This window comes from Salvia hispanica, chromosome 5, assembly GCF_029641045.1.
Source record: "Salvia hispanica isolate PSC_SH4W2 chromosome 5, Shi_PSC_v1, whole genome shotgun sequence".
NCBI classification, from domain to species: Eukaryota; Viridiplantae; Streptophyta; class Magnoliopsida; order Lamiales; family Lamiaceae; genus Salvia; species Salvia hispanica.
The window spans coordinates 3466218-3488064 of record NC_142696.1 but is presented as its reverse complement, the minus strand read 5'-3'; the positions used below and the strand labels follow the sequence as shown (position 1 = coordinate 3488064).

General features: G+C 36.7%; 3 protein-coding genes and 1 long non-coding RNA gene across 6 annotated transcripts; all 4 read left to right on the top strand.

Annotated features, from left to right (window-relative positions):
- The first annotated feature begins 3666 nt into the window (after positions 1-3666).
- On the top strand, positions 3667-4332 carry LOC125189989 (uncharacterized). The gene is made up of 3 exons (XR_016130189.1): positions 3667-3794; positions 3879-4023; positions 4110-4332. It is a non-coding gene; the product is annotated as an uncharacterized LOC125189989 (long non-coding RNA).
- A 1635-nt stretch (positions 4333-5967) lies between these two features.
- LOC125186400 (sphingosine kinase 1-like) lies at positions 5968-9393 on the top strand. Its single transcript, XM_048082757.2, has 10 exons — positions 5968-6514; positions 6600-6722; positions 6823-6923; positions 7179-7251; positions 7345-7431; positions 7515-7592; positions 7908-7978; positions 8400-8696; positions 8843-8965; positions 9104-9393. The coding sequence occupies exons 1-10, from the start codon at positions 6208-6210 to the stop codon at positions 9293-9295; spliced, it is 1452 nt and encodes a 483-aa protein (XP_047938714.1). The 5' UTR covers positions 5968-6207; the 3' UTR covers positions 9296-9393.
- A 7080-nt stretch (positions 9394-16473) lies between these two features.
- Positions 16474-20542, top strand: ABO5 (ABA Overly-Sensitive 5). 3 transcript variants are annotated; one of them, XM_048085923.2, is made up of 5 exons: positions 16474-17593; positions 17899-19259; positions 19535-19605; positions 19675-20103; positions 20202-20542. In XM_048085923.2, exons 1-2 carry the CDS (start codon positions 16847-16849, stop codon positions 19102-19104), a joined length of 1953 nt encoding a protein of 650 aa, XP_047941880.1. In that variant the 5' UTR covers positions 16474-16846; the 3' UTR covers positions 19105-19259; positions 19535-19605; positions 19675-20103; positions 20202-20542. The 3 variants fall into 3 exon arrangements, with proteins under 3 accessions (XP_047941880.1, XP_088915495.1, XP_047941879.1); XM_089059369.1 differs by having other exon boundaries at positions 19714-20542; XM_048085922.2 differs by having other exon boundaries at positions 19675-20542.
- A 347-nt stretch (positions 20543-20889) lies between these two features.
- LOC125189990 (syntaxin-125-like) lies at positions 20890-21847 on the top strand. Its single transcript, XM_048087195.1, has 2 exons — positions 20890-21314; positions 21394-21847. Exons 1-2 carry the CDS (start codon positions 20890-20892, stop codon positions 21845-21847), a joined length of 879 nt encoding a protein of 292 aa, XP_047943152.1.

Below are 21847 nucleotides of genomic sequence, written 5' to 3'. Positions count from 1 at the left end.
GTCGGTTAACCGAATCCCATATTTTCTGAATTCAAGAACCGAAACCGAACCCTTTGTCGGTTCGGTTATTTGAGGAACCGATCGGTTCGGTCTTCGGTTCCACCGAAGGAACCGAACTCAAGTGGTATACATTCAGTAAAATTAAAAAGTTTGCTAATGCTGGGATTCGTTACTGGGTGAGGTTGATGGAGAAGGAGAGATTTCAATATCATCTAATGTCTCGACATTGTGCTCTGGCTGGTTGCTAACTATTGCTTGAAGGAGAGATTCAGACATTGTATTACCGTTCTGCAATACAAGTTGAGAAGCATGAATCATGATGGACTACAGGTTAAATATGCTCACTGGAAAGTATGTTGCTACTTCAAATAAATATATTCTTAAATCGGAAAGACTAAAGAATGGTTTACGAACTCGGAACTCCGAACTTCCAATGAAATTAAATTCCTTAAATATTCAGTTTGATCAATTGAGTTCAAAGTAAATTACTAAATTCCTATTTCCAAATCGGTAATTTACATGACTACATGTGTATATGTTAAAATTTAAATCACATTCACATTATTCTTATTCCATAATTGATAATTGGGAAGGTTAATCTACATGAAGACATTAGATATGTTAAATTATTGTAGTTACAGTTCAAAACCTCAAATTCAAACATACATAATTACATATTACACGTATACCTTTAAAGTTCGAACAACGGCGTGGAGAGAAGAGGATGGAATCGGAGTCGTCGCCTCCTCGTTGCAGCGGTATGGAGTGAAGAGAAGTAGAAAACGGTTCCAGTGAGAGAAAGATAGGAATGCAGCGGCGGTTTTCCAGTAGGGTTTTTAACTTTTTACATTCCTTTTTAGTTTTTAACTCTTCTAAAATCAATGTATAAAATAAATATAAAATTAAATATTAAAATCAAACGGTTATTCGGTTTTAACCCTTCGGTTCTCGGTTAATCGAGAACCGCCTAAATCCTAAACCCACTAACCGAAACCGAACCTTGACCTTATTTTTTCGGTTCTCGGTTAACCAAGAACCGAAAAATAAGGTTCGGTTCTCGGTTAACCGAGAACCCAAGAACTGTTTCCCCACCCCTAATGAAAACTAAAATTAAAATGCAAAAAATAGTTAGGGCGTAAGATTCATATTGATATCATGTTTGAGCTCAACACCGCCCTATTCATGAAAATGAAAATCAAAATCAAAATGAAAATTTACGACATATGATTCATACTCTTATGAGTTATGAGTGAGTTATGAGCTATGTGTTTGAGCTAAACACCCATTACATATGTGTTTGAGCTAAACACCCATTACATCTCAAGTCACGAAAGGCTGTTATTTGGCGAAATACTGAACAAACATACCATCCACTTTGACGACGAGCAAAGGCTTCCTTTGAATTGATCAATTCTCTAACTTTTGCATAGTTTGATAGCCTTTTACGCCATCGCCTAAAACTAGAGCAATATATGTTTTGCACTTGGCAAGCAACTGGCCAAGTGACTTTAGATTTGTCGCTCAGGTAGAAGAATACAAGAATACAAACTAGTTGAACAATGAAATAGCTTTGCACATATTACCAAGGACATTGATATGTCACGTATAAACTTGATATCACATATAACAAAAAAAAAAACATTTGTCCATACTTTTATTTGCTACTCCCTCCGTCCGTGAAATGCTGTATAGTTTTGCCATTGTGGTCCGTTCGTGAAAAGTTGTCCACCTTTTTTTTTTTCTCTCTATTTTTAGTAAATGGTCCTCACTTTCCACTAACTCTTTACGCTCACATTCTATTACAAAACAAATATATAAATGTGGGACCCTTATTCCACTAACTTTTGCAACTCAATTTTCTTCACATTTCTTAAAATCCGTGCCGAATCAAACTTGGACCATATTTTTCAGAGGGAGCATTTACTATACTAGCTTCATACGCTTGTGGATATACCTAAATATGAATCACCATGCTATACCAACAAGACCATCATATCTAACGGAATATCATGGCTGGACATGAGTGCGAGCAGGGACGGATGTACATGCATCATACAATGGGTAAATGCCCCACCTCAAAAAAATTCATTAGTGCTATTTTGATCATTATTTTTAAATTTTTTTTTGAAATACTATTATAAATGCCCCTTCTAAAATCCTTAAAATGTGTTTGTATGGAATTTTGCCCCACCTATACAGAATTTCTAGATCCGTCCCTGAGTGCAAGCCTATCCAATGCTGTAAATTGGACGAGAAATTTTTGGCATACATGATGCATGAGGTCGTTTTGGGGCAAAGGGCTTCAATGGCGTGTATTACTTTGTGGAGTCCAAGCTACTGGACTATCAACTCATTACCACTTTGATTGAGTGCAGGCGTCCAGAGACACACACGTTTCTCCTTCTAGTTGGTGAAACTACAAAGATGCTTCAAGACGTTGATGTATTGTGGGATTTAAAGGGTGATTCAGGGTTGCTATTCATCCACAAATCAACTCTTCAATTTTTCAAATGGAGGGACATGTGTATTTAGTTTTCGGGAAAAGAGACAATAAACTGAAGCTAAACAGATTTTATTCGATTACATTGCATAAGGCTATCAAACATGCTCTTGTTGACGGCCTTCACGCACATTATTATGCAATACGCTCGGATTTATGTCGTGATTTTCAACAAATACAACAATGTTCCAAAAACCAACAATATTCACCATTCTATTATAATTAATTGCATTTTTTTATAATGGTTAGGAGTGTGAACTCTTGGTCAGGAGTATAAGACATAGTCATAATGCATCATCAATTCATGAACCTGAGGTTGATCTAGGACTCTAGATTTGCTATAACAGAATCGCTCTAGGATAACTTTCATTATATGATTTTGGCCTCTGATAACATTTGTTTTTTGGATTAGTTATGGTAGTTTCGTCATTAGCAAAATTCCAGTTCTCGAAATTCATGGGAAATTACCAAAAATTTGGGTTGAGGATCTGAACTTCTTGCCATGATTAGATATCCTGTGATTTCTAATAAATGTAATAATTTGACTTTGAATACCGATCATTCTTGCTGAAACTGGTCACTGAAAGTCTCAAGAGTTGTATCATTGAGTGAATATGGATAACTCTGAGTGGACAATAACAAGATCTTTGTTGGCTTTTACAACTAGACTACACCCTAAACATCTCATCTTGTTTTTCTTATTTTTTTGTAAAATAATGAATATATCTTGGTTTGCTCTGTTACTTTTCCAATATCTTAATGTGATGATCCTTTTGTGCTTCAGAAGATGAGCCTGTTCCAGATCTCCTAAGCAAAAAGGAGCTTCTGAAGAGCAATTGGGATGATGAGGATTTGGACGAAGATGGTATCAAGGATTCTTGGGAAGTTGAAGAGGAGCCTGCGAAGGTACGCTAAGCACTATTTGGTTGCATTGCTGCTCTTAATTTTCTTGTATGTTATGGTACTTATCATTATCCAATTTTATGTCGTCAGCCGCTTCCACCTCCTGAAAAGGCTGTTAAAAAGACTGCAGCAAAACCAGATGAAAAGAAGGTGAAAGCTGTTGAAGCCATACAAGAGGTGCCTTTAGATCCTTTAGAAGAAAAACTTCGGCAGCAGAGGTAGTCTTTTATGCTCGGCATTTCAATTTTTCAGCCATCTTCATTCTCGTGCTACTACAGAATTGTTTTCCAAGAAGGGTGATGAAAAGACTCTGGATAATTTTATTCCAAACAGCGAGAGTGACTTTTTGGAATATGCAGAACTCATCTCTCATAAACTTCGTCCATATGAGGTTCGTGATATTTGCCTCACTATACCTGTTTATTTTGCATTTGTTGCATAGATGTGTGATGCCCTATACATTTTCTCTATTAAGAAAAGCTATCACTACATTGGTCTGCTCAAGGCTGTTATGAGGTTGTCATTGACTTTTTTGAAAGGAGCAGACGCCGAAGAAGTTGCCTCGTCCATTACTGCAATAAAAGCTGAAAAAGAAGCCAATGCAAGCAAAAAGAAGACAGGTTTGCCACTTTTCAATTGCATCCTACATTAGCGAATTTGGTTTGTCATGGTACTAGTTTTATGACAAGTTATATATTGCTTACAGTTGGAAAGAAGAAACAATTGCTTTCATTGTATGTGATGGTTATGATGGTTATGATGACTATGATTTTATGTGAGCCAACATTGTTTCCATATGAGCACATGAAGAGAATCCTGCGGCCTGTTTCATTGTATGCTAATTTGAAGATGGATTGTAGTAACATTTTTTTGTTTTTTGATGCAATAACTGAATAAGGAGATCTACTTTGAGATTTTGTTTTAATGTATGCTGATTGGATGGTTCCTTTAGGGTATCTATATTGGAGATTGTATGTGTAAGATTTGGTATATAATTTATTTTAGCTTCCATTACTAACTAGACCAAAAACTTGAGTTGGATGTTATGTTGAACCTCTATTTCTTTTAAACTTTTTTCTCCATGTGTCATAGAAACAATATACATTTGTTAATGACTCATTATGATTTGGTATTCGAGAGGCATGGCTTCAGTTTTTTTAATTTTCGACAAGAGGCAAGGCTTCGGTTGAACAGGGGGACTGTGAGAGGGCATGATTTTGTCATATTCTCTCTGCTTCCTAGTTGAAACTAATGAGAACCAAACTTTCAATTGCCTTCAGAGTAAGTAATGGCCTATTTTTTTGCATTTATCATTGTGTTTTGCCTTTTCGACCTAATATATCTATATTTATTCAAATTTACAAATTTTTATGTGTATCCCATTGTATTGTACTTCCTCCTACAAATGATTGGAATTTTTTGGGTACAAAATTTTAAAAAATTATACTCCATTGAGTTAAGTTGAATGAAAATAAAGTACGGAGAATAAATAAATAGAAGAGATAAAAAGAGAGTAAAATAAATGAAGAATAAATTAAGAGAGAATATATATATTATTTTTTTAATATAAATGAAAATCAATCACCTGAAATTAGGCTAATTAGACGGAGGAGGTATTTATAGACTATTCTGCATTATATAATTTCCATAGTTCATAGCAAATTAATTACTACTTTGATTAAAAAACTTAAAAAAGCATGGCCCATAATCTAAAGACGGTCTACATAATTATTCCTTTTCTTGCACTTTCTTCACTTCGGAGTCAACTAAATTGGAGGAACACGCGTTCTCTATCAACATTTTTCTTTTTGAATAATAGTAATAGTGTTGAGTTTTTGCAAACGACTGAAAAAATACTTGATTTAACTATTCACATATATTGGATGCGTCTAGAATTCCAATCATATGCTCCGCATGATCAACAAACATGCCAAAAACAAGTTTACAAGTTACAACAATCCAATAAAGCTTCACAAGTAAACTATACTAGTTGTATTAATTATACATTTTACACGTATAAACTGAATACGACTGCAATTAAGCATGAACCTCCAATCAAGATCTAGTGAGAAACTATCTCGGGCCGTTCAAATTTTAGGGAGAAAAGGCTTGTTTGATAATTTAGCTTCTGTAGAAATTGGAAAGAGAGAAAATAAGTACACAAATTAATAAATACTACTCTCTCGGTCCCACAAAAGATGTCACACTTTCCTTTAAAGTTTATCTCACAAAAGATGTCACATTTCTTTTTCCGGAAAAAATTCTCTTTCACATTAATATAAATATTACTATTTTCTCTTTCCACCCACCACTCAAAACAAAACCTCCTAAAATCTCGTGTCGTCCCATAAATATGACATCTTTTATGAAACGGACGAAGTATAACTATATTAATCTTATTTGTATATGTAGTTGTCGAGTAAACCTCTACAGTCCACCTCATGTTGCCCACCCCTACCAAAGAATAATTTTTAAAAGAGAAGAAAATAAATTACATAAAACAACTTATAAATTGTTTCTTAATTAAAAGGGAATTCAACGTGTCCGAATATTTCCATTTTCCACTGCCACTAGGAAGAGTTTTTTGTCCATTTCTTTATAATTTTTTTAAAATAGGCACTAAGCAGGGTTTTGTTTGGTAATTAACAAAACTTTTCCTGCAAAACAACAATTAACAAAACCATTCAACCAACCAAAGCGGAGAATCCAAATCCAACAAGAAATCAAATTCCTTTGGATCAAAACACTTGTATGATTTGGGAAGAGCTCACTTAAATTATCTCATATTGATTGTATTGAATTGAATGGAGCAGGATGAATGCATATTGTCCGACCAAGTACGCACCAACGGCGGCACAACGACGGCGACTTTTTCCGCCGCCGGTCAACTCCGCTGGGACGACCACCGGCTGGACATCGAGAAGCAGGTATTAGGTTTCTCCGTCGACGGATTGAAGATCAAATTTAGAGCGGTTGCGGAAGCCGAAGCTGGAATCTGCTGCTGCACTAGTAAATCCGCCCTGATCAGGAAGACCTTCACGCTGGAGCTGTTATCGAGCGATTCTCTTCGAATCTGGACTGAAAAACTTCAGGATTATCTGGATTCACTCGGTAATCACAACATTTATGCTGTAATTTGGATGGTAGGAATTTCAATTTCATCAGCCTGGCTCCAATTTTGTGTGTTTGGATTCAGGAAGGCCGAGGCGGCTGTTTATATTTGTGAATCCCTACGGAGGGAAGAAATCGGCGTCGAAGATTTTTCAAAATGATGTGAAGCCCTTACTCGATGATGCGAGCGTGGAGTATACTGTACAAGGTTGGCATTCGTCTCTTTTCCTTCTCTGTTTGTAGCCGATGAATTTGAAAAATGGATGATGGATGGTTGTTGATGTGTTGGGGTTTATGATGATATTTAGAAACCAAACACCAGTTGCACGCTAAGGAAGTCGTTCAGACGCTGGATCTGGCAAAATTTGATGGGATTGTTTGCGTTAGTGGGGATGGAATTCTGGTGGAGGTAGGCCGGTATTTATAGCGGCATATATACTTATTCATGAACTATTGTACTGCAACTACCTACCCAGATTAAGAAAGTCGGTTTTCTATCTGCTTTATTTCGATGATATATAAATTAAAATCCTCAAACTGTGAATCCTCAAACTAGATAGTTCAATTTATTTATTGATTACTTGCAATTTTCAGTCTCCTAGTAGCGAAGTAACGAAAAATGTCTTAAATTGTTCACTTTCTTAACACATTCTGGCTCTAGTAGGTGCTAAATGGACTGCTGATTAGGGAGGACTGGGAAAAGGCAATAAGGATTCCTCTTGGAGCAGTACCTGCAGGTTTGACTCTATGTTTATGTTTTTCCATAGATAAAGACAGTAGCTCTTTGTTTACGAGTTCAAAATTTGAACTTGATAAGATACAAAATCCAGGAACTGGAAATGGCATGGCAAAGTCGCTTCTAGATTCACATGGTGAACCATGTGCAGCATCTAATGCTGCTCTTTTTATTATTCGAGGTAGATTGTATTCTATTTTCATTCATTCCAAGTTTTTTTTTTTTTGAAACTAATGTAAGTAAGTTCTTGTTTGCAAATTGCAGGGCATAAGTGCTCACTGGATATAGCTACTATATCACAAGGGGAAACTAGATTTTTTAGCATGTTAATGCTGGCATGGGGTATGTGATTATCAATCTATTGGAGCACTAGTCTCAACAGCTGAAATTATGTTCATATCTAAGTCATATAGATAACTACTTTAACTTAGTCACCGAGTTGTGGGTCATGATTATGCAATATGTCAGTGGTATTGTATGAATTTGGGGTAATGCATGTGATCATCGATCTTTTGGTGCACTAGTCTCAACAGCTTAAATTATGTTCATATTTCTAAGTCATATAGATAACTACTTTAACGTAGTCAACTAAGTTGTTGGTCATGATTATACAATATGTTAGTGGTAATGTATGAATTTTGGGGTAAATCAATACAGGTCTTGTGGCTGATATTGATATTGAGTCTGAGAAATACAGATGGATGGGAAGTGCTCGATTGGATTTCTACGTAAGTTTGGATTGAAATCTTACTGGATAACGATAAAACAGAGTACACCTATATTATTATTGCGTAGCTCATACTATACAATTTTATACACTGTATGTGTTGCATACTCTTTACATGAAAGCATCATTTATCTGTATCTTGAGAAGAGTTCTTGTTATATGATAGACTGATAGGCTGCAAACAATCTTTTGCATTTCTGATTTCCTTGATTAATTTATTTATTGAGACGGTTTACAACTATGTTTCGAATGTTTGTGGCAGTTTGGAAGTTGTAATCAAGGTATTCCTAAAAAGTTGTTATTTCTTCTGTTGCTATTGTATTCTATGTGGGTGTTATCATGTTGATTCTCATGAATGATACATCCTTGTCCAAGAAACTCTGTCTTCACTGAAAATAATGGGGTTCTCTTGTGTTTTTTAGGGTCTTCAACGAATATTTGGTCTCAGGAGGTACAACGGCAATATAATTTTTGTGCCAGCATCGGGTTATGAATCTTATGGAGAGCCATTAGATCTAGAAAAGAATATAATTATCGATGATGAAAGTGCAATTAAATCTGCGGATGGACTTGCTAGGGATCCAGCGTATGGCTATCAAGGTCCTAATGTTGATATAAAGAGTTTAAACTGGCGGATGATTGACGGACCTTTTGTTTCAGTCTGGCTCCATAATGTACCTTGGGGAGCTGAAGATACTAAAGCAGCCCCTGATGCCGAGGTCTATTCCCTCCATTTATTCTCTTTTCTGTTATTTTGCCTCACCACTGTAATTTTACTGTCCAACTCTATTATTGTCATATCAAGAGGTAATTAAGTAAAATTGTAACGAGTAATAATTCCATCCTTTTTGTTATTCATCTACAGTTTTCAGATGGGTGTTTGGACCTGATCATGATAAAGGAAACTCCTAAACTGCCTTTGCTAAAGTTGATGACTGAATTAAACAGTGGAGGCCATGTTAAATCCCCTTATGTTTCTTATCTGAAGGTGCACTCAGAGTTTTGATTTCTGATCTCATTTCCTCTTTTTCCATCGATCAGTATTTTCTTCTTCATACGAACCATCAATGTATCTTTGTTAGCAACACTTCTCTTCAATATATTTTGTATTGGTTCGTAATTACAGGTGAAGGCATTCATTTTGCAGCCTGGGCCACGAACCGATGACCCAACTAAATCCGGGATCATAGATGTGGATGGAGAAGTTTTGGCCAGAGGGAGTGGAGCATACAAATGTGAAGAAGATACATTGATGAGATACGACAGATTACTTATTAGAGTCGATCAAGGTTTGGCTACTTTATTTACTCCGCATTAGCATAATCTGAATGTGGTTTATTTATTAATCATCTATACCTGTATTTGTGATCCTTCTATTATAACCTGATGCAACTATAAATGAGAGAGTTTGGTTTCGATTCTTGTTTAGCATTTCAATAGCTGCTGGTTCACCATGTTCACAAATTTTGGTCTTATATGTATATTTTCTGTGCGTTTATTTGTATGCAATATGGTCCCCTGTAATCAACTTTTAATGTATCAGAGTTTCATTGTATTGTTTTTTTTACTTGAGAGAGGGGGGAGAGAGTGGTTGCACACTTGAATTAGTTATATCAATGAAATAAAAGTATATGCAATATATTCAACATTTAATTTTCACTGAAGTTCCATACTACTAGTAATAGTATATTAGTTAATTTGGTTCTGAAAGTATATGTAGGATTGTGAATTGTTGTGATATCTTGATCGCATATACCGACATTCAGCACTTGATTAATAATATTCTAAAGTAAACTATTGGCATCGTTATTTAAGATTTGAGAAGCTTATAATTTCTTTTAGTTTTAAGTAGATCTTGTTATACGTATACGATTTGTGTAATGCAATTAGCCTTTCCATATAGTTTGAAGGATTTTTGAACAGATAAATTTTACTGGAAATGCTCACACTAATGATAAAAAAAAAAGTTACAAGAAAATTGGAAAACTGTTTTACAAGAAAAAATAAAATGTATTAAAAGTAGAAAAGCTACAAAAACTAAATACTAGTATTAATAAGTATAATGATTTACAATCTTTAGAGGATAGATGATACTCAAACTCTAAAAAAAATAAACAGTTAAATGTTGCTACTATCAAAGCATGCTGCTCCCAAGGATATACATATACTTTCGTCCCTAACATTCCACAGAAAGCATTTAATCGTTGCGCGCCACTGCTTGGATGTGTTCTAAAGTGATATTAAATGCTGCCCCTTCTGTTCTATAGTAGTGAAAGCTTTTCTTTTCAATATGAGATTTAAGAAAAATTGTGTTAAGTGAGTTAAGTAAAAAAAAATAAAGTAAGAAATGAAAAAGGTAAAATGATGAAGAAAGAATGAAATAAGAGAGAATAAAGTTAGAGAAATTAAAGTAAATGAGAATAAATGTATTTATTTAATCAGACGCCACTTTGACTTATCAATATATGAGAGTTTTTCGCAACTCAATCATAGTATCTTGGGTGGTAGTAATTGAATAACATGAAATATTAGAATTATTTCATAGAATTCGTGTGCCTAGTTTGGTATGATTTTATCCCAAGAGGTGTTTGAAAAATGAATTTATTGTTCAGGAATCTTGGAATTTTATTTCATGTGATAAATAAAGTTTCAAACTAGAAAAAATCTTTGGAGAATTAATTTAATTCAAGTCACATAGCAGATAAAGAATTAAATTAATGGATTAAGATAATTTTAAACACGAGAAATATTATAAAATAAAATGGAACCTAAGTTCTTCGTAATTTGGGATTTAGATGGGAGTTTAATATTATTCCTTAGTGGAATAAAAATATTCTATAGATAATACTCCATATTAAATTAAGGATTAATTGATTTAATAAATTCATTGTCTAATGGGATAGCCCAACATCTAATCACTCCATGGATTCCCATTCTAGCCTAATAGAAGTCCATCTTATAAATAGTGAAGAGAGGTGGGAAACCCTAGCACACATGCACAACACACTCCTCGCCAAACCCTAGCCGTCGTCGGCCTTCTCTCTCTCTCACTCTCTCTCTCTCTCCCCCCCTCTTGCATTGATTTTCGTGCCCTTGCTCTAGGGAGATTAGGGTTTTCGATTTTGTTCTTGTTATATCCTGACTCATAGGATTAGATAAGGCAATCGCGTGTCTTTGTGTGGTTCTCCCACGATCTCACTTCATTATATTGATTATTCAAGATCCGCCCACCCGGATGAACAATCAATGACGTGGGAATAGAATGGAAGATTCGTAGTTGAGATTACAAGGAGTTTTAGCTAGCAACGCCGATCCAATTTTGGATCAAAAGGTAACAATCAACGATCTCTACATCAAATAACATGTTTATGTGGTTTTGATGTGTTTTATCTAGGGATATTGGTCCATAAAATCATGAATTTTGGTCAAAATTTGGTATTTCCCACAAACTTTAAAATTGGTCTAGAATATCACAAAGTTTGCACTTTGTTTGATATTTTTCAAATTGACCCAAATAAGATATTTTCATCAAAATCTTATTTTACGTAGGCAACCATGATACATTTTATGATATTTAAACCACTTTTTATGTTCATTAAAAGTAGGATAAAAAGTCACGTAAAAACCCACATTGATTTGACTGTGTCAAATATGATATAAAACCTCGTAAGTTAGTCAAATATGTTGATAGACATGCCGTAGGAAATACCAAACAAAGTGCAAAGTTTGTAACATTCTAGGCCAATTTTAGAATTCGTGTGAAAATACCAAATTTTGGCCAAAGTTCATGGTTTTAGGGACCAATATCCTTTTTATCTATAGATCTAGATTTAATTGCATTAAATTGGAATCAAATACATAATCTCCTAAATAGATCTGTAAGAATATGTTTGTTTTCCGTGTTTCCGTTGCGGTAACCCCAACATATTGTTTTAGGACCTGGGTAAAGCACTTTATCCAAATATGTAATATCCCAGACTTAAACGTGTAAATAATTAATCCAATAATATTAATAACTAATAATTCACCCTAAAGGCGTGTTACTCAATTATTTAAATCCATAAAATTGATGGGTTAATATATTAAACTGAAAATTTAACTTAATGACTTTGATTCCTTGACTTGTTTGCATGTAGTGTGCAAATTTCAAATTATTTTGACAGTATTAACGTATTTGACATTTTTCAAATTATTCTGACAGTATTAACGTATTTGACATTTTCATAGTTGCATGAAATAATTAACTATATTAAATGAACATATCTGAAACTAAAAATTAAATTTAGAACTACAACGTAGCCTAGTCATGCATTTGATTCATCAAGCTATTTTGCAAGTACCGTGCAAATTTCAAATTATTTTGTTTCATTATATTGTACTATGTCACTTCTTCTTTGTTTCTTACGCTATTCAAATGTTCTATTATTATGTGAATATATCAATGAATAAACATACTCATGCTTCAAGGATTAAATAAATTTCTCCTTTCTTTATTGGTTAGTTGCTCATGTATAAGTCTAGATTCAACTTTAAACTAATCTACTAAGAGTAATTTTACCACTGCCTCCAACCCAACTCTTTATATAAAATATCCACGTAAATCATCATACATACACAAAATAATAAAACATATTAAATGAACATCCTTTAAACTAGAGAAAGTAGATTAAAAAAAATAAATTAAGAACTAGCGAATTTACATATACGAACTCTCGACAATCGCAACATATGTTGCACTCAGAACCTCGGGTATCGGTTATGGGATTACTTTTATTACGGATTTATGGATGGCCATGCGATCCAAAGACTAGTCGGTTGTAAATCACAAACATAATATTAAAAAATATATTATATTAATTTTGTATAAGAATTTTCATATGTATTTTACAAGATATGGTTATATGTGCTCCATGCAGTTTCTCCATAAAACGTAACTTACCCTTCCCTCCATTATATGGACTTTGGTTTTGGTTGTGAACCGTTTGTATTTTCTAGTCTCCAGATTGCTAGACTTGCATAATCCAATTACTGATAACAAAAACATAAGTAATCTTGTTGTTGTATGCATGTGTGCCTCTAAATAAAATCATATGCATTGCCGTCAAGAACCTATCTATTATGTGCTAGTCCCAAAAGAACACTAGATTCGGATCCCATTTTACATGCATCACGTCCTGTTGGGTAGTTGTATGAAAACTCGCCCTGTATAAAAATATATAGGAAATTTACAAAATAGTTTATAGTTCGGGATATTAAAAGAATATGGTAAGAGGTATACCAAAGTATATATTTAGATGATTACCTATCATTTAGTTGTTGTAGACATTACGCTTCTATAGTTTCTAGTAGCGAAGGAGGTTGAAGATTTTGTACGTTGAGTTTATACTCTAAGAAGAATTTGGTTATATCCCTGAGATCCTTCATATCCTTATTTTGCATGGATCAAACATTCTTATTAGTGGCGGATTCAGGTGGGGGCAAGTGGGGGCGGTCGCCCCCACCATGCGACTAATTTTCCCTTATCCCGGATGTATATTTCCATATCCGCCCCCTCCGTTGCCTCCGATGTCGCCCCGTTGACCGAAGAAAATAACCATTATCGCCCCAAGCTCAATTGAAATAACATCCACAGACTTGCTAAGTTGTATGGCATGCCTCGATCCAAAAAAGATTTCGCTGCTTTTAATATTGATAAGCTTGTTCATCTTGCTACTCTTTACCCATAGGACTTCACATGGATTCAACATACTGAATTGTTTAAACAACTTGAAACTTTTGTTGATATTGTGAGAAGAGATGCACGATTGAATGCTATTGAAGATTTGGCTAGCCTATCTCAGAAGATTGTTGAAACCAAGAAAGATAAAGTTTTTTCGTTGGTTTATCGTCTGATTGAGTTGGTATTGATCTTACCCGTAGCGACTGCATCTGTTGAAAGAGTATTTTCAGCAATGAAATTTGTCAAGACTGACTTGCGGAATAGGATGGGAGATGAGTGGTTGAATGACAGTTTGGTAGTATACATTGAAAGATCCATCTTCGCTAGTGTTTCTAATGAAAGAATCTTCAAACGTTTTCAAGATATGGATACCCGTAGAAATCAGTTGTCTCGGTTAACAGATGCTAGAGCTACTTGAATTGTAATAGACTTTCATTTTGCTAAAAAAACATATTGAAGTATTATATTTAATATTTTATTATTTTATTCCGCCCCCTCCATTTTTTAATCCTGGATCCGCCACTGTTATTTCTTATCAGGGGCGTTTCTACTCACATAACTATGTGTCTATGTTAAAGAGTAAAAAGAGTAAGCTCTTCACGATTTTTTTTAACTTGGGTGATGGCAATTTCATGTTGGAATTATGTTTTCTTTTAAGTTCCACAATACTACAAATGACAGAGCTAAAGATGTCTATAAAATCAGATTCAACATGTGTCCATCAACAGTCGGTGTTAGCCTATGCACTCTCAAGCAAGCTGAAACTAAAGTGAAGCTAGCTCTCAATCCTAATGCTGATGCTAAATGTGAAAATGAAGATTCTTCAGTCAAGGACGTGGCATCTACTCACAACATGAAGAGCTGGAAAGATGTGCTCTTGGGACCACCTAAAACGTTGGCAGCAGGAGAAGGTGGCCAGCTCGCTCTTGTGGTCCAAGGCAGTTAAATGTGTTGTGTTGTCACTCTTCTATTGCTTGTTATGGTAGAGTATTATTCTCAGTGTAGCTATATATATGTGCAGCACGTAATTCCAATCTCAATCAATGAACATACTATTTCTGGAAATATACAGTCTCTCTTTATCTTTTATATCAATTCCTCTGCTATTCTTTCAGGATACATGTTAAAGTTCTGAAGTGCTTTGTCTCTTTCCCTGTTATGAGCCCACAACTTTCTGTTGAGCCAACCACCTATCAGTGTGAGGTCTATTTTTTCGACCAATACAATAGATGTCTTCAATCGAAGTGTTCCATACTCAAGAAATACGAGTTCATATGATTGAATTTCTCATGTGTCATATACCACCCGATGTCTCTATGCAAGCAGCTTAGTCGGGGGTATTATTAAAGATACCGGAGATGGAAGTATCGGCTTGCAATAAAAATGTCATTGGGTTGTCAGCTACCTTATAACTGAAAGTTCCATGTATTGCCCCTAAATTTATATTTTATATTGAAAATTTAACTTAGCAATGATTTTGATTCCCCAGCCTGTTTTGTAAGCACCGTGCAGACTTCAAGTTATCTTGATATCGATCATTAATGTTTTCGACATTTTCACTTTTGTCATACATTCACGAAATAATAAACCATATTAAGTGAACATCTTCGGAGCTAAAAATTAAATGAAAGACTACATAGCTTAGCAATTCCTTTGATTCATCAACCTGTCTTGAAAGCACCGTGCGAATTTCAAGTTATTCTAGCATCATAAACCTAAATGAACATTTTATAAGCTAAAAATTGAATTAAGAACTATAGAACTTACATGAAATAATTTAACAAATTAAAAATGCTTCGCATAAGCTAAAGAAGTTAATTAAGAAGAGTAAATTAAGTACTACTGTTCCAATTTGTCGGTGATACTATCATCTACGACAATCACAACCTCGAGTACTGTGGCTGAGAGGTTTCTTTTCTGATAGTCGACCATGTCACCCTTCACAGTTTTTTTGCTGATACTTAGCTGATGGAAATTCCACCCAGAACTTGAAACTAGGACCAAAAAGTAGTAATTATGTATTCAACTTCACAAAATTTCTGAATTTAATTGCCTACACCTTTATTTTGCTCAATATTTCAGGTATTCATGAACTTTTATTGAATTTAAATATTACTTATATTATAATTTAATCTCTAGTTAGACAATTCTATAAATTAAAATCACAACAAATCAACAAATAATCATAAACTAATATACTTACGACGCACGCTTCCAGAAGAAAAAGGACATATTCTTGATATGGTATCAACATCAAGTTCTATACATTACCACCAACTTTTGGCTAATCACAAATTTTTGCTGGAATGTTATACACTATACTAATAATTCACCTTAATACTCGGTTATTAAAATCTATCAAATTGATGGGTTAATATATTGCATTGAAAATTCAGTTGTTGGGCCCCTCTGTATTTATTGTTTGGACTGAAATGTTGATCCTTTATTTTGGGTCTGTGAATACCCCAACCTATTGACACTATCATTTTCTTTCCTCTCATTTTCTTTAATGATATATCTATTGTTTCCAGTTTTATTTTATTTGTTTTGCAATTAAGCCTAGGATTGTACAAACAATGTTACACATGACAATTTTTTAATGTCATATCACCTCTGAACCATTTCTGTACATGCATTCTCGATGCATTCAAATGCTCTTTCCAACACTATCTCTACAATTTTAACTATTCAGCCCAATATCTAGAGACCAGCCCAATTACCCGGCCCATTTTGCAATTAAATTCCTATTTTTTTCCCCCAGTCACGCAAAATTCAACCCATTGCCCCCTGTCGCCGGCTAGCACCGCCTCCCATTCTGCCTTCGCCCAGGACCGACGGTGCTCTCCAGAAAGCCATCGCCTCTAGCAATATTAAGGTAATTAAAAGATTTTATTTTTGTGTGGCCACGTTTTCTGAACCAATGAAGCTAATGCTTGAGTTGGAAATGACGAAGAGGCAATTAGCATAGCGAACTGTTCCGAATAGAGAGTGTTCATGAAAAATTGCTGCGACAGATTTTCAAATATATGAGTAACATGCTGCGGAATGATCAAAATGTGTAGACTCAATCTCTTCCGAATCAAAGATGGAGCTAGCTAATTACTAGTATTATACAACTGCCAAACCCTTGATAGACTGAAGCTCCCCACCATGCGCCCTCATCTCGCCCTCCTCCTGCCTTCCTCCCGCCGCGGTTACGCCACCAAATACACTGGAAAAATCGTGACATCTACCAACAAAGGCCGCACCTCCGCCATAGAAGTCTCCGTCACTCCTCCCGTGCTAATTTCCGATGTCCGCGGCTACCCTCTCCCCCGCCGCGAGCTCATCGCCGAAGCTACCAAACTCCTGCAATCAAAATCCGCCGCTTCCTCGCCCGATTCCTTCCTCGACCTCTCTGAATATCTGCAAGCCCTAAACATACCCCCAACCACCTCTGAAGTCTCCGAAATTCTCAAAGCTTTAAAATCCCCAACCCTAGCTCTCGAGTTCTTTCACTTTTGCCGCTCGCATATCCCGAATTACCGACACGATGCCTTCACTTACAACCGTATTTTGCTGATTCTCTCGAAATCGTCTCTTCCAGACAGGACCGAAAAAATCAAAGAAATTGTCGATTTGATGGCGAGATTAAGGACTCCTGGGAATATCTCTACCGTCAATATATTGATCACTGCGTTTAATAGTGTTGATGGATTGGATAAGTGTTTGGAATTGTTGAAGAATTGGGGTTTGCAGTTGACTTGTTACACATATAAGTGTCTCGTGCAAGCATATTTGAGGGCAAACGACTTGAATCGAGCATTGCAGGTTTATGCACAAATTCGGAGGAAAGGGTACAACTTGGATAACTTTGGTTACAACATGCTTCTTGATGCGCTTGCTAAAGACGAAAAGGTTTGGATATGCATGTAGTTGTAAGGCATTCCATTGATTATTTAGTTGAATCTCTTGTTTATGTACTTCATGTTAATATCAAGGATCATGCTAGTTGTAATTTATGAACATTGTGCATCAAGATGAAGATTTAGAGTGTGTTGCTTGGTTAAATTTCTAGAATATCATTTTGTAGATCTTTAGGTTAATTGGAATTTTGGTAGAAATGATGTAGTTGAATCTTTGTGTAATGTATTAGATCTTGACAAGCCAAATGTGACTTGCAGAATCTAATTTTGTTTGTGATGTGTTGTGCTTCATGTCAGGTTGATGTTGCATACAAGGTGCTTGAAGACATGAAAAAGAAGCATTGCAGACCTGATGAATACACATACACCATTCTAATCAGGATGAATGGAAGGTTGGGCAAGCTGAATGAGGCAGTAGCTTTATTTGAGGAAATGCTTTTGAAGGATTGCAAACCAAATTCAATGGCTTTCAATACCATGCTGGAGGCACTGGTTAGGAGCCGAATGCCAGACAAAGCTATGATTCTTTTCTCTAAGATGGTGGAAAATAATTGCAGGCCTAATGAGTTCACGTACAGCCTCATTCTCAATGTTTTAGCTGTGGAAGGACAGCTTGGTAGACTGGATGAGGTTGTGAAAATATCGAGCAAATACATGAATAAGTCAATCTATGCGTTTCTGGTGAGAATGCTAAGCAAACTAGGGCATGCAAGTGAAGCGCATAGGTTGTTTTGTAATATGTGGAAATTCCATGAGAAGGGAGACAGGGATGCCTATCTGTCCATGTTGGAGAGTTTATGCAATGCTGGAAAAGTTACTGAGGCAATAGACATGATGAGTACAACTCACGAAAAGGGTATAATGACAGATACTTTCATGTACAACACAGTCTTCTCTGCTCTTGGAAAGTCAAAGCAAATAGCTCATCTCCTTGATCTGTATGAGAAAATGAAACAGGATGGGCCGCCACCAGACATCTTCACCTACAATATTCTGATCTCTAGTTTTGGTAGGGCTGGAAGAGTTGATGAAGCTGTTAGAATTTTTGAAGAGCTCGAGAATAGTGATTGCAGACCAGATGTTGTATCATACAATTCATTGATTAATTGTCTGGGAAAAAATGGTGATGTTGATGAAGCACACATGAGGCTTAAGGAAATGCAAGAGAGGGGTTTGAATCCCGATGTTGTAACATACAGTACACTGATAGAATGTTTTGGTAAGACTGATAAAGTTGAGATGGCGTATAGCTTGTTCGATGAAATGCTTGCTGAAGGCTGTTGCCCTAATATAGTTACATACAATATCTTGTTAGACTGTCTTGAGAAGTCTGGGAGAAGTGCAGAAGCTGTTGATTTGTACTCAAAGCTTAAAGAAGAGGGGTTAACTCCTGATTCGATCACTTATGCAATTCTTGAGAGATTACAGAGTGGTTCGCAGAGAACGCATAGAATACGAAAACAGAATCCAATTACTGGTTGGGTTGTTAGTCCGTTGAGATGATAAGCCATTGTTGCTGCCATGTTCTTTTGCTGAAGCTGCATCCTAGATTTATTATGCTAGCTCTCATACCCAATTTTTAACCTTTTTCTCTCAATTTCACATCGTAAGGTGTCTTCAAAGTTGACCTGCTCAGATAATGTGTGGGACCTTCACAGGTAGGAAGACCTTTTTATCAATTCGTGATGATGTAGTTGTCATTATTTGCTGTTTTTTAATTCTTTCTAAAACCGTGATATATGAACTACCATCTTATCTTTGGATCCATTCTTGAATTATAAAGGTAGTGTGTACAATCTGAAAAACTGCTGTTTTTTAGTTTGTAACTATAAGAACTACTCCTATATTTTGAGTTCCAGCCTACTGTAATGGTACTCCATATATTTTAATTAGTTCACCAGTAACCTTGATTTCATCATTATATTTGTGTCAGATCTCTGTTTTCATCTGCTGAGGAATTGACTAACAAACAGCTAGAGCAAATGCTACCTGCCATGAACAAAGGTCGGGTCTTTTCTTTCTTGTCTTGCACTGCTATGTATTCCATACTCAAGTTTCCCAACTTTTGAGCAGACCCTTGTAATAAAGAAGAGAGCTCTGGATGGGATGCAGATGAATTTGTTGCTGAGGAAGGACTCGATACACTCCCTAATTTAGCTATTCAAGGGGAGGGAGAAGGCCCTGACTTCTTCAGAGAACAAGACAAAACACCTACACCATAGACGTGGCTGTACATGCATTGTCTGCCTTCAACCTCCCAGTGGGAAATGGACCAACCACCGGCACTCTTGTGACTGTGCTTCGTTAAAGCGCCATTTTAACACCTTGATGGAGAGACGGAAAAGAAACAAACTGAACCCTCATCTTCGTCTCAGAACTTATAAGAACAGCAGTCATGTGAAAAGGAGCAGGATGGTGATCCATGTGTTGGTAGCAGCACTGTAAACAGAAGCTTAAACGAGGAAGATGTGCTGAATTCAAGCTATGTGGAAGAACCTGAAGGTAGATATCGTCAACTTCACCTTTGAAAGGCCAAATAGACCTTAACATCCAGCCTGAGCGGTAGGAAGATATCTCACCTCGCTTGGATTTTTGGGCAGTGAGATGCTCTATCCCAGGTTCTGCTGATAGATTATTCAGCCAGCAACATAGATCGTTGGAGTCAGATGTGGTCGAAAATTTGTCAGGGACGCAAGATGGAGTTTGATGTATAAATATTTTAGGTTGTGGGGCTTTGCACAAAAAAATGGTCAGAGGAAATTCATGGAAGAAAGTAGTCGAATTTTTGGTTGGTTTCGCTGGGTAAAGCTGTATGTATTGAAAGGGAGGAGGAATTGAAGGGAGCATAACCAATTAGAATACAGCATAATTTGATACGCTTTTTGCAGTTATCAACTTTTTTATTCTTGAAATAAGAATTAAGAGTATTTATAGTAGTGCATGTGATATGAGTATACAAGGAGCGTTAATATGGGCTTCTCACCAAGGTTAATTATTATCCACGAATTCATAAACATTAATTCAGGTTTCCAACGTGGAGAAAAGGTTGGTAGAGATGGAAGTTCCCCAACAGGGCCATGTAAACGCTCATAAACAATGTCTTTGTCTACCAAATCCCAATCCCTTTCTTGTCCTCTATCGTCATCGGAGATACGAGGGACATCACCGATGATCTATCACCAAACCTCGTGATAATCTCGAGAGGAAACAAACACACATTCAGTTTTCCATCCCCGAATTCTTCTGGAAAATCAACGATTGTTTCCTGAAGAATTCGGAGAAAAGAAAATGGATGTAAACGGTTCCTCGAAGATGTGCATAGAGGCGGAGGGGGGGAAGGACTCATACTGCCTGGAGATTTTCTCTGTGGAAGTTGAAAGTGTGAAGCAGGATGTGATGCATCTGGAGAGGCTACACAACAGCCTGCAGGAATCCAATGAGGATATTAAAAAGGCAGAGAATTCGGGGATGATGAGGGACATCCGGGGCCGCCTCAAAACCGACCTCGACGACCTATTCAAGCTGGCTAAACAGATCAACAAGAAATACGAGGGCCTCGTTCGGGCCAATGCTGCCCAGCGTGGCTCCGCAGACGACCAGGTTCGGGCCTCCATGATCTCCGACATCATCGAGGCCCTCCAATTGATTATGCACAGATTCCAATCCCTCAGGTCCCAAATGGAGACCGATCATAGACAGATTATCGACGCCAAGTCAGATACTTCACACTATGCTCTTTAAAATGTACTCCTATTAGGTTTATGTTGGATTCTAACACGTTGACAAAATAAGGTTCTACGCGATCACGGGGGAGAAGGCAATGGCAGAGGCCATCGACAGCCTGATAGCGAGCGAGGCCGCAAGGGCTCCGCTCCACCGCGAGGTTGAGCACGGGAAGGACTCCGTGGCGGAGGCAGTGGCGGAGATTGAGGAGAGGCGCGACGCAATGAGGGAGATCCGGAGGAACCTCATGGCGCTGCACCAAGTGCTGCTGGGGATAGCAACGCCGGTCACAGCCGACGCACTGGGTGGCGGGAACAGAGCAGCCGCCGCTGGGGGAGATGAGGCTGCGCCGTCAGGTGGAGGAAAGGGCGGCGGGACGGGGACGGGGTCGCTCAATGATTACGAGAAGGAGACCCGAAAACAGGCCTATATTGCTATAGTCATTGCTTTGGTGATTATCATTGTACTCGTCCTCTCCATTCTTAGAGTTGATAATCAATTCGAAAACACTGCAACTGCATAG